Genomic DNA, 13,691 nt, shown 5'->3' with positions numbered 1-13,691 from the left:
TGGCATGGAGAGTCCACGACCCGCCCTTGTCTAAATTTAACACAGCTTATTATTTTTGTTTTTTCTAAACTTCAGGCACCTCTATACCCTTTGTGTCTCTTCTCATTCCTTATTCCCTCGGCTGAATAACTGCGGGTTATGGGAAGTGGGAGGGATACTTAAAGCTTTGCTGGGGTGTTCTTTGCCTCCTCCTAGTGGCAAGTAGTTGAATTCCCACTAAAAATTAGAATGGATTTGTGGACTCTTCATGCCAGGAAAGAAAATAATTTATCAGGTAAGCATAAATTATGTTTTCAATGTCGTTTTGTTTTCTAACACCCCAATGCCACCAAATTTAGCCCACAAAAACTGCTATTTGCAGTTTTTTTTTTTTAAATGCTACATTTTAATAAACCATTAAAACAAAAACCTAACACTTAAGTTTGGCGGCATTTGGGGGACATTTATAATATTACCCAGAGCTCTTATAATAGCTGAAATTTGCCAGTTTGTGGGGGCCTGATAAATTAGCCTAATATTGTTACTTTGCATGCTGTGCCTAGGCAGTATTGAACCAGTATTATCATCCCACTAAGGAGCACATAACAGTGATTCTTTTTCTCTGGGTGTAGGGTCATTTGTTATACAGGATACATTATTAACTGTGTAACTTGCTTCCTGCCCAGCTCTGCTTTAAGTGGAACGCTGACGAGCAGCAGGTGGAAGCAGACAGGGCCACAGTTCTGCCGATGAGCCACGGAACAGCCTCGTGTGTATCTACAGAGCGGGTGAAGGTGGAGGAGCAGGTAGAGGAGAAGCACATTCGCCAGGAAGTTAACAGGAAGCACCAAACCACCCAGACAGCGGTAGGTACATGTGATCCTTAATCATGCACTTGTAATGAGCGGATGCCACATGGACATTTATTGCAATCAGTGACGCATTATCGGTTATTTGTAAAGTGCCAATAGGATTCTGCAGATTCAGTGTGTAAATAGGAACTGAATTATTGCAATCAGTGGCGCATCAGTATGTGAATAGGAACTGACTTTATTGCAATCAGTGGCGCATCAGTATGTGAATAGGAACTGACTTTATTGCAATCAGTGGCGCATCAGTGTGTGAATAGGAACTGACTTTATTGCAATCAGTGGCGCATCAGTATGTGAATAGGAACTGACTTTATTGCAATCAGTGGCGCATCAGTATGTGAATAGGAACTGACTTTATTGCAATCAGTGGCGCATCAGTATGTGAATAGGAACTGACTTTATTGCAATCAGTGGCGCATCAGTGTGTGAATAGGAACTGACTTTATTGCAATCAGTGGCGCATCAGTATGTGAGTAGGAAATAACTTTATTGCAATCAGTGGCGCATCAGTGTGTGAATAGGAACTGACTTATTGCAATCAGTGGCGCATCAGTGTGTGAATAGGAACTGACTTTATTGCAATCAGTGGCGCATCAGTATGTGAGTAGGAAATAACTTTATTGCAATCAGTGGCGCATCAGTGTGTGAATAGGAACTGACTTTATTGCAATCAGTGGCGCATCAGTGTGTGAATAGGAACTGACTTATTGCAATCAGTGGCACATCGGTATGTGAATAGGAAATAACTTTATTGCAATCAGTGGCGCATCAGTATGTGAATAGGAACTGACTTTATTGCAATCAGTGGCGCATCAGTGTGTGAGTAGGAAATAACTTTATTGCAATCAGTGGCGCATCAGTGTGTGAATAGGAACTGACTTTATTCCAATCAGTGGCGCATCAGTGTGTGAGTAGGAAATAACTTTATTGCAATCAGTGGCGCATCAGTGTGTGAGTAGGAAATAACTTTATTGCAATCAGTGGCGCATCAGCATGTGAATAGGAACTGACTTTATTGCAATCAGTGGCGCATCAGTGTGTGAGTAGGAAATAACTTTATTGCAATCAGTGGCGCATCAGCATGTGAATAGGAACTGACTTTATTGCAATCAGTGGCGCATCAGTGTGTGAATAGGAACTGACTTTATTGCAATCAGTGGCGCATCAGTGTGTGAATAGGAACTGACTTTATTGCAATCAGTGGCGCATCAGTATGTGAGTAGGAAATAACTTTATTGCAATCAGTGGCGCATCAGTATGTGGGTAGGAAATAACTTTATTGCAATCAGTGGCGCATCAGTATGTGAGTAGGAAATAACTTTATTGCAATCAGTGGCGCATCAGTATGTGAGTAGGAAAGGACTTTATTGCAATCTGTGACGCATCAGTATGTGAATAGGAAATGACTTTATTGCAATCAGTGGCGCATCAGTATGTGAGTAGGAAATAACTTTATTGCAATCAGTGGCACATTAGTATGTGAGTAGGAAATAACTTTATTGCAATCAGTGGCGCATCAGTATGTGAGTAGGAAAGGACTTTATTGCAATCTGTGGGCCATCAGTGTGTGAATAGGAACTGACTTTATTGCAATCTGTGGCACATCAGTATGTGAATAGGAAATAACTTTATTGCAATCAGTGGCGCATCAGTATGTGAATAGGAACTGACTTTATTGCAATCAGTGGCGCATCAGTATGTGAGTAGGAAAGGACTTTATTGCAATCAGTGGCGCATCAGTGTGTGAATAGGAACTGACTTTATTGCAATCAGTGGTGCATCAGTGTGTGAATAGGAACTGACTTTATTGCAATCTGTGGTGCATCAGTATGTGAATAGGAACTGACTTTATTGCAATCTGTGACGCATCAGTGTGTGAATAGGAACTGACTTTATTGCAATCTGTGACGCATCAGTATGTGAATAGGAAATTACTTTATTGCAATCAGTGGCGCATCAGTGTGTGAATAGGAAATGACTTTATTGCAATCAGTGGCGCATCAGTGCGTGAATAGGAACTGACTTTATTGCAATCAGTGGTGCATCAGTATGTGAATAGGAACTGACTTTATTGCAATCAGTGGCGCATCAGTATGTGAATAGGAACTGACTTATTGCAATCAGTGGCACATCAGTATGTGAATAGGAAATAACTTTATTGCAATCAGTGGCGCATCAGTATGTGAGTAGGAAAGGACTTTATTGCAATCAGTGGCGCATCAGTGTGTGAATAGGAACTGACTTTATTGCAATCAGTGGCGCATCAGTGCGTGAATAGGAACTAACTTTATTACAATCAGTGGCGCATCAGTATGTGAATAGGAACTGACTTTATTGCAATCAGTGGCGCATCAGTATGTGAATAGGAACTGACTTTATTGCAATCAGTGGCGCATCAGTATGTGAATAGGAACTGACTTTATTTCAATCAGTGGCGCATCAGTATGTGAATAGGAACTGACTTTATTGCAATCAGTGGCCCATCAGTATGTAAATAGGAACTGACTTATTGCAATCAGTGGCACATCAGTATGTGAATAGGAAATAACTTTATTGCAATCAGTGGCGCATCAGTATGTGAGTAGGAAAGGACTTTATTGCAATCAGTGGCGCATCAGTATGTGAGTAGGAAAGGACTTTATTGCAATCAGTGGCGCATCAGTGTGTGAATAGGAACTGACTTTATTGCAATCAGTGGCGCATCAGTGTGTGAATAGGAACTGACTTTATTGCAATCAGTGGCGCATCAGTGTGTGAATAGGAACTGACTTTATTGCAATCAGCGGCACATCAGTGTATGAATAGGAACTGACTTTATTGCAATCAGCGGCACATCAGTGTATGAATAGGATCTGACTTTATTGCAATCAGTGGCACATCAGTATGTGAATAGGAAATAACTTTATTGCAATCAGTGGCGCATTATCGGTTATTTGTAAAGTGCCAATAGGATTCTGCAGATTCAGTGTGTAAATAGGAACTGAATTATTGCAATCAGTGGCGCATCAGTATGTGAATAGGAACTGACTTTATTGCAATCAGTGGCGCATCAGTATGTGAATAGGAACTGACTTTATTGCAATCAGTGGTGCATCAGTGTGTGAATAGGAACTGACTTCGCATCAGTATGTGAATAGGAACTGACTTTATTGCAATCAGTGGTGCATCAGTGTGTGAATAGGAACTGACTTTATTGCAATCAGTGGTGCATCAGTATGTGAATAGGAACTGACTTTATTGCAAACAGTGGCGCATCAGTGCGTGAATAGGAAATAACTTTATTGCAATCAGTGGTGCATCAGTATGTGAATTGGAACTGACTTTATTGCAATCAGTGGCGCATCAGTGTGTGAATAGGAAATGACTTTATTGCAATCAGTGGCGCATCAGTGCGTGAATAGGAACTGACTTTATTGCAACTAAAACATGATTTTAGTTTGTTAATTTAGTCCTAAATCTGTTGTACTGTTATCCAATGTGTTATTTCTAATGTTCATTCAATTGCCATGTGATGTTCAATCCTTATCAATACTTGCTATTATTCACTGCACTCTGGTGTTTTTTACTCTCCTGTAACTATCTTCTGGTACAATCAGTGACGCATCAGTGTGTGAATAGGAACTGACTTTATTGCAATCAGTGGTGCATCAGTGTGTGAATAGGAACTGACTTTATTGCAATCAGTGGTGCATCAGTGTGTGAATAGGAACTGACTTTATTGCAATCTGTGACGCATCAGTGTGTGAATAGGAACTGACTTTATTGCAATCAGTGGCGCATCAGTGTGTGAATAGGAACTGACTTATTGCAATCAGTGGCGCATCAGTGTGTGAATAGGAACTGACTTTATTGCAATCAGTGGCGCATCAGTGTGTGAATAGGAACTGACTTTATTGCAATCTGTGACGCATCAGTGTGTGAATAGGAACTGACTTTATTGCAATCAGTGGCGCATCAGTGTGTGAATAGGAACTGACTTTATTGCAATCTGTGACGCATCAGTGTGTGATTAGTAACTGACTTTATTGCAATCTGTGGTGCATCAGTGTGTGAATAGGAACTGATTTTATTGCAATCAGTGGTGCATCAGTGTGTGAATAGGAACTGACTTTATTGCAATCAGTGGTGCATCAGTGTGTGAATAGGAACTGATTTTATTGCAATCAGTGGTGCATCAGTGTGTGAATAGGAACTGACTTTATTGCAATCTGTGACGCATCAGTGTGTGAATAGGAAATTACTTTATTGCAATCAGTGGCGCATCAGTGTGTGAATAGGAACAGACTTTATTGCAATCAGTGGCGCATCATTGTGTGAATAGGAACTGACTTTTTGCAATCAGTGGCGCATCAGTGTGTGAATAGGAACTGACTTTATTGCAATCAGTGGCGCATCAGTATGTAAATAGGAACTGACTTTATTGCAATCAGTGGCGCATCAGTGTGTGAATAAGAACTGACTTTATTGCAATCAGTGGCGCATCAGTGTGTGAATAGGAACTGACTTTATTGCAATCAGTGGCGCATCAGTATGTGAATAGGAACTGACTTTATTGCAATCAGTGGCGCATCAGTGTGTGAATAGGAACTGACTTTATTGCAATCAGTGGCGCATCATTGTGTGAATAGGAACTGACTTATTGCAATCAGTGGCGCATCAGTATGTGAATAGGAACTGACTTTATTGCAATCAGTGGCGCATCAGTATGTAAATAGGAACTGACTTTATTGCAATCAGTGGCGCATCAGTGTGTGAATAAGAACTGACTTTATTGCAATCAGTGGCGCATCAGTATGTGAATAGGAACTGACTTTATTGCAATCAGTGGCGCATCAGTGTGTGATTAGTAACTGACTTTATTGCAATCAGTGGCGCATCAGTGTGTGATTAGTAACTGACTTTATTGCAATCAGTGGCGCATCAGTGTGTGAATAGGAACTGACTTTATTGCAATCAGTGGCGCATCAGTATGTGAATAGGAACTGACTTTATTGCAATCAGTGGCGCATCAGTGTGTGATTAGTAACTGACTTTATTGCAATCAGTGGCGCATCAGTGTGTGAATAGGAACTGACTTTATTCCAATCAGTGGCGCATCAGTATGTAAATAGGAACTGACTTTATTGCAATCAGTGGCGCATCAGTATGTGAATAGGAACTGACTTTATTGCAATCAGTGGCGCATCAGTGCGTGAATTGGAACTGACTTTATTGCAATCAGTGGCGCATCAGTATGTAAGTAGGAACTGACTTTATTGCAATCAGTGGCGCATCAGTATGTGAATAGGAACTGACTTTATTGCAATCAGTGGCGCATCAGTATGTGAATAGGAACTGACTTATTGCAATCAGTGGCACATCAGTATGTGAATAGGAAATAACTTTATTGCAATCAGTGGCGCATCAGTATGTGAGTAGGAAAGGACTTTATTGCAATCAGTGGCGCATCAGTGTGTGAATAGGAACTGACTTTATTGCAATCAGTGGCGCATCAGTGCGTGAATAGGAACTAACTTTATTACAATCAGTGGCGCATCAGTATGTGAATAGGAACTGACTTTATTGCAATCAGTGGCGCATCAGTATGTGAATAGGAACTGACTTTATTGCAATCAGTGGCGCATCAGTATGTGAATAGGAACTGACTTTATTTCAATCAGTGGCGCATCAGTATGTGAATAGGAACTGACTTTATTGCAATCAGTGGCCCATCAGTATGTAAATAGGAACTGACTTATTGCAATCAGTGGCACATCAGTATGTGAATAGGAAATAACTTTATTGCAATCAGTGGCGCATCAGTATGTGAGTAGGAAAGGACTTTATTGCAATCAGTGGCGCATCAGTGTGTGAATAGGAACTGACTTTATTGCAATCAGTGGCGCATCAGTGTGTGAATAGGAACTGACTTTATTGCAATCAGTGGCGCATCAGTGTGTGAATAGGAACTGACTTTATTGCAATCAGCGGCACATCAGTGTATGAATAGGAACTGACTTTATTGCAATCAGCGGCACATCAGTGTATGAATAGGATCTGACTTTATTGCAATCAGTGGCACATCAGTATGTGAATAGGAAATAACTTTATTGCAATCAGTGGCGCATTATCGGTTATTTGTAAAGTGCCAATAGGATTCTGCAGATTCAGTGTGTAAATAGGAACTGAATTATTGCAATCAGTGGCGCATCAGTATGTGAATAGGAACTGACTTTATTGCAATCAGTGGCGCATCAGTATGTGAATAGGAACTGACTTTATTGCAATCAGTGGTGCATCAGTGTGTGAATAGGAACTGACTTTATTGCAATCAGTGGCGCATCAGTATGTGAATAGGAACTGACTTTATTGCAATCAGTGGCGCATCAGTGTGTGAATAGGAACTGACTTTATTGCAATCAGTGGTGCATCAGTGTGTGAATAGGAACTGACTTTATTGCAATCAGTGGTGCATCAGTGTGTGAATAGGAACTGACTTTATTGCAATCTGTGACGCATCAGTGTGTGAATAGGAACTGACTTTATTGCAATCAGTGGCGCATCAGTGTGTGAATAGGAACTGACTTATTGCAATCAGTGGCGCATCAGTGTGTGAATAGGAACTGACTTTATTGCAATCTGTGACGCATCAGTATGTGAATAGGAACTGACTTTATTGCAATCAGTGGCGCATCAGTGTGTGAATAGGAACTGACTTATTGCAATCAGTGGCGCATCAGTGTGTGAATAGGAACTGACTTTATTGCAATCAGTGGCGCATCAGTGTGTGAATAGGAACTGACTTTATTGCAATCAGTGGCGCATCAGTGTGTGAATAGGAACTGACTTATTGCAATCAGTGGCGCATCAGTGTGTGAATAGGAACTGACTTTATTGCAATCAGTGGCGCATCAGTGTGTGAATAGGAACTGACTTTATTGCAATCTGTGACGCATCAGTGTGTGAATAGGAACTGACTTTATTGCAATCAGTGGCGCATCAGTGTGTGAATAGGAACTGACTTTATTGCAATCTGTGACGCATCAGTGTGTGATTAGTAACTGACTTTATTGCAATCTGTGGTGCATCAGTGTGTGAATAGGAACTGATTTTATTGCAATCAGTGGTGCATCAGTGTGTGAATAGGAACTGACTTTATTGCAATCAGTGGTGCATCAGTGTGTGAATAGGAACTGACTTTATTGCAATCAGTGGTGCATCAGTGTGTGAATAGGAACTGACTTTATTGCAATCAGTGGCGCATCAGTGTGTGAATAGGAACTGACTTATTGCAATCAGTGGCGCATCAGTGTGTGAATAGGAACTGACTTTATTGCAATCTGTGACGCATCAGTATGTGAATAGGAACTGACTTTATTGCAATCAGTGGCGCATCAGTGTGTGAATAGGAACTGACTTATTGCAATCAGTGGCGCATCAGTGTGTGAATAGGAACTGACTTTATTGCAATCAGTGGCGCATCAGTGTGTGAATAGGAACTGACTTTATTGCAATCAGTGGCGCATCAGTGTGTGAATAGGAACTGACTTATTGCAATCAGTGGCGCATCAGTGTGTGAATAGGAACTGACTTTATTGCAATCAGTGGCGCATCAGTGTGTGAATAGGAACTGACTTTATTGCAATCTGTGACGCATCAGTGTGTGAATAGGAACTGACTTTATTGCAATCAGTGGCGCATCAGTGTGTGAATAGGAACTGACTTTATTGCAATCTGTGACGCATCAGTGTGTGATTAGTAACTGACTTTATTGCAATCTGTGGTGCATCAGTGTGTGAATAGGAACTGATTTTATTGCAATCAGTGGTGCATCAGTGTGTGAATAGGAACTGACTTTATTGCAATCAGTGGTGCATCAGTGTGTGAATAGGAACTGATTTTATTGCAATCAGTGGTGCATCAGTGTGTGAATAGGAACTGACTTTATTGCAATCTGTGACGCATCAGTGTGTGAATAGGAAATTACTTTATTGCAATCAGTGGCGCATCAGTGTGTGAATAGGAACAGACTTTATTGCAATCAGTGGCGCATCATTGTGTGAATAGGAACTGACTTTTTGCAATCAGTGGCGCATCAGTGTGTGAATAGGAACTGACTTTATTGCAATCAGTGGCGCATCAGTATGTAAATAGGAACTGACTTTATTGCAATCAGTGGCGCATCAGTGTGTGAATAAGAACTGACTTTATTGCAATCAGTGGCGCATCAGTGTGTGAATAGGAACTGACTTTATTGCAATCAGTGGCGCATCAGTATGTGAATAGGAACTGACTTTATTGCAATCAGTGGCGCATCAGTGTGTGAATAGGAACTGACTTTATTGCAATCAGTGGCGCATCATTGTGTGAATAGGAACTGACTTATTGCAATCAGTGGCGCATCAGTATGTGAATAGGAACTGACTTTATTGCAGTCAGTGGCGCATCAGTATGTAAATAGGAACTGACTTTATTGCAATCAGTGGCGCATCAGTGTGTGAATAAGAACTGACTTTATTGCAATCAGTGGCGCATCAGTATGTGAATAGGAACTGACTTTATTGCAATCAGTGGCGCATCAGTGTGTGATTAGTAACTGACTTTATTGCAATCAGTGGCGCATCAGTGTGTGATTAGTAACTGACTTTATTGCAATCAGTGGCGCATCAGTGTGTGAATAGGAACTGACTTTATTGCAATCAGTGGCGCATCAGTATGTGAATAGGAACTGACTTTATTGCAATCAGTGGCGCATCAGTGTGTGATTAGTAACTGACTTTATTGCAATCAGTGGCGCATCAGTGTGTGAATAGGAACTGACTTTATTCCAATCAGTGGCGCATCAGTATGTAAATAGGAACTGACTTTATTGCAATCAGTGGCGCATCAGTATGTGAATAGGAACTGACTTTATTGCAATCAGTGGCGCATCAGTGCGTGAATTGGAACTGACTTTATTGCAATCAGTGGCGCATCAGTATGTAAGTAGGAACTGACTTTATTGCAATCAGTGGCGCATCAGTATGTGAATAGGAACTGACTTTATTGCAATCAGTGGCGCATCAGTGCGTGAATAGGAACTGACTTTATTGCAACTAAAACATGATTTTAGTTTGTTAATTTAGTCCTAAATCTGTTGTACTGTTATCCAATGTGTTATTTCTAATGTTCATTCAATTGCCATGTGATGTTCAATCCTTATCAATACTTGCTATTATTCACTGCACTCTGGTGTTTTTTACTCTCCTGTAACTCTCTTCAAGCACGTGAATAGAGACCCTGTCAATCTGCAACTATTCACTGCACTCTGGTGTTTTTTACTCTCCTGTAACTATCTTCTGGTACAATCAGTGGCGCATCAGTGTGTGAATAGGAACTGACTTTATTGCAATCTGTGACGCATCAGTGTGTGAATAGGAACTGACTTTATTGCAATCAGTGGCGCATCAGTGTGTGAATAGGAACTGACTTTATTGCAATCAGTGGCGCATCAGTGTGTGAATAGGAACTGACTTTATTGCAATCTGTGACGCATCAGTGTGTGAATAGGAACTGACTTTATTGCAATCTGTGGCGCATCAGTGTGTGATTAGTAACTGACTTTATTGCAATCAGTGACGCATCAGTGTGTGAATAGGAACTGACTTTATTTTAATCTGTGACTCATCAGTGTGTGAATAGGAACTGACTTTATTGCAATCAGTGGCGCATCAGTGTGTGAATAGGAACTGACTTTATTGCAATCAGTGGCGCATCAGTGTGTGAATAGGAACTGACTTTATTGCAATCAGTGGCGCATCAGTGTGTGAATAGGAAATTACTTTATTGCAATCAGTGGCGCATCAATGTGTGAATAAGAACTCACTTTATTGCAATCAGTAGCGTATCAGTGTGTGAATAGGAACTGACTTTATTGCAATCAGTGACGCATCAGTGTGTGAATAGGAACGGACTTTATTGCAATCAGTGGCGCATCAGTGTGTGAATAGGAACTGACTTATTGCAATCAGTGGCGCATCAGTGTGTGAATAGGAACTGACTTTATTGCAATCAGTGACGCATCAGTCTGTGATTAGTAACTGACTTTATTGCAATCAGTGGCGCATCAGTGTGTGATTAGTAACTGACTTTATTTCAATCAGTGACACATCAGTGTGTGATTAGCAACTGACTTTATTGCAATCAGTGACGCATCAGTGTGTGATTAGCAACTGACTTTATTGCAATCAGTGACGCATCAGTGTGTGAATAGTAACTGACTTTATTGCAATCAGTGGCACATCTACACGTAAGCAAGAGTTGTATACAACTGCCCCCAAAATATACACAATATCTTATAGAGAGGATGACACCTGAAAATCAGGGAAAAGAGCATTAAATTCTTCTGCGATCAGATTCTTCTCATAGGGAAACATTGGCCAGTGCTTCTCTATGAGAAAACTCACTACAATAGTTCTCTCAATACTGAGCTGACAGCCAGGGGGGCATTCCCATCCGTTTTATTAAAGTGCCTTCTCAAGAAATAGGCAAGACTAAGGGCACCTCCTAAACACCCCAAAAGCACTTCAGCCAGGGGGTCATTCCCATCCGTTTTATTAAAGTGCCTTCTCAAGAAATAGATACATGGATTTATTGCATGTGGCCTTGGGGTTAACGTGCACACCAAAATGGCTGAAGGTGCTATATCTAATACAATTAATAATGCACAGCTGGGACCTATGGTGTTTGGGTATGATGAGGAGACAGCCCAACATATCAATGCCACAGTACTGGGTAACAGAGACTTTCTAAACATCACTCCCTCTTAAACTACAGGAAGACTCCTAGAAAAAGAGAGTAAGAAAAATATGGTTCTTGAACTGCATGCCATAACCTTGTCAGAGTACCACAAAGTCCAACGTATCCCCAGGGGGTTAAGAATGTCCACTTGTCCAACTTTGTTTGCTGACAGGAAGGAATACACAGACAAATTTGAGAGTATACTCAACAAGTGTTCCTTCGATATTATTACTTGGACAGTCGAGTTTGCTCAACAAGAAATAAATGCATATAAAGACAAGATCAATGTGCAAAAAGAACAACTCATGAAAAGCTTACCCCTGGATGAGTACAAGAAGTTGGTGATGGATGTGGAGAAGTCCGTGAACGACTATAGGAAACAGCTTGAGAGCCGCAAACGCCAAAAGTTCATTCGAGATGAGCAGGACTACAGTCATGGAGTAGTCTACAGGTGGCGTCAGAGTGCAGGATCCAACAAGAACCCCAATGGTCAGGTGCGGGGACAGAGAAGATTTGCCAGACAGACCTCGACCCAAGGAGATGGCCATAGTGGCTCCAAATCCTCCACCAGTTTTTTAACCGAAGATTCGGATATCGATACCACCGGGCCGGGAGGAAACATAGGAAACAGCGGAGTCGGCCTAGCGATGATGTCACAGCGTCAGCGCCCACGCCGCACAAGTGGGATGCAGAGAGGCGGCTACCGGTACTGACGGAAGACGGATCGGAGGAGACGGGAGACCAGCCAAACAGAAGCAGCAGGTATGAGAAGCCGAATAACACACTAGCTAACATACCGACACATTACAATAACACACTGGCTGGCACCCGGGGCCGATCACTAATAGAAGATACATCGAGGGGGATAACAAATAGAGCTGCATTTGATAATTCAACACTGGGCGAATATATAATTGGCGATGAGACTGGCAATGTAAATAATGTGGACGATTTAAAAAGATGTACACAGAAATCCCTTGATAAGAATAAGTGTGATGTTGTTTGCAAGAGTGACTCTCTGAACAAAGTATTGTTGGGACATTTTACTTCGGAATCTAACACTAATCACGATGTTTCACAGGGTGCTAGCCCACAGCTAGCATCCGAAGTATTGCACGATAATGTTTTGTTTGACACTAATAATTTAGTAACTAATTTATCTAATTATGTCCTCAGCAATGAGGAATTTTCAGTATTAAATAAGGGTTTATCGTATTGTTTGGATGACACTTTGAATGATTTTACTGTTTTTCAGGATTTGCATAGATTTTTTAGGAAATTAAAATTAAGGATATATTTTTCTTTACAGAAAGATGTTGATCACAAGCTCACTAAAGATGCACAAGAAAACAACATTAGATTTGATAATGTTAAAGATTTTGGAATTAACAAAAAAAGTAAATTTACACCCACAACCACTCATAGTGTCACAACCTACATGAATCTTGTTCAGAGAGAAATTAATAATCTGTTAAAAAAAAAAAAAAAAAAAAAAAAAGAAACAAAAAGGAAGTTGGTACAAAAAAATAAAAAAGACAAATTAGGAATACAATCACTAAAGGATAACACTGATATAATCATCAAGGAGGCGGACAAGGGTGGGGCTGTGGTTATACTTAATAGATCAGACTATATACAAGAGATTGAACGTCAACTAGCAGATAGTCAGGTATATGAAAAGCTAACCAGGGACCCTACTATTCAGATAAACAAGGAGATAGAGAGTATATTGCAACTAGCAGTTAAGAGGGATATCATTTCAGAAAAATTCAAGGATGCTTTATTTGAGAAATATCCTATTAGACCTGTTATTTATGTGCTACCCAAAATCCATAAAGCTATTAATAAACCCCCTGGGGGCCCTATTGTGGCCGGGATAGGTTCTGTGTTCTCAAATATTTCTGTTTTTCTAGATAAAGTATTACAACCCTTAATACAGAAAACAACCTCTTATAAAAGGGACACAAATGATTTTTTGTCCAAACTTAAAGATCTGGGACAGGTTGGAGACAAATGCATATTGTTTACACTGGATGTTTCCAGCTTGTATACCTCTATTAGGCATACAAGTGGAATTGCAGC

The 13,691-nt window shown here is 40.6% G+C and overlaps 1 protein-coding gene across 1 annotated transcript in view; it reads left to right on the top strand.

Moving 5' to 3' along the window:
• The window catches only part of LOC128654739 (zinc finger protein 37A), a 130,688-nt gene that overhangs the window by 79,700 nt on the left and 37,297 nt on the right, over nt 1–13,691 (top strand). The window contains exon 5 of the mRNA XM_053708835.1: nt 666–845. Within this exon, the coding sequence (XP_053564810.1) occupies nt 666–845 (180 nt within the window). The remainder of the gene's footprint in view (nt 1–665; nt 846–13,691) is intronic.

The sequence above is a fragment of the Bombina bombina genome, chromosome 3 (assembly GCF_027579735.1).
Source record: "Bombina bombina isolate aBomBom1 chromosome 3, aBomBom1.pri, whole genome shotgun sequence".
NCBI classification, from domain to species: domain Eukaryota; kingdom Metazoa; phylum Chordata; class Amphibia; order Anura; family Bombinatoridae; genus Bombina; species Bombina bombina.
This window is presented reverse-complemented; position numbering and strand designations above follow the sequence as displayed.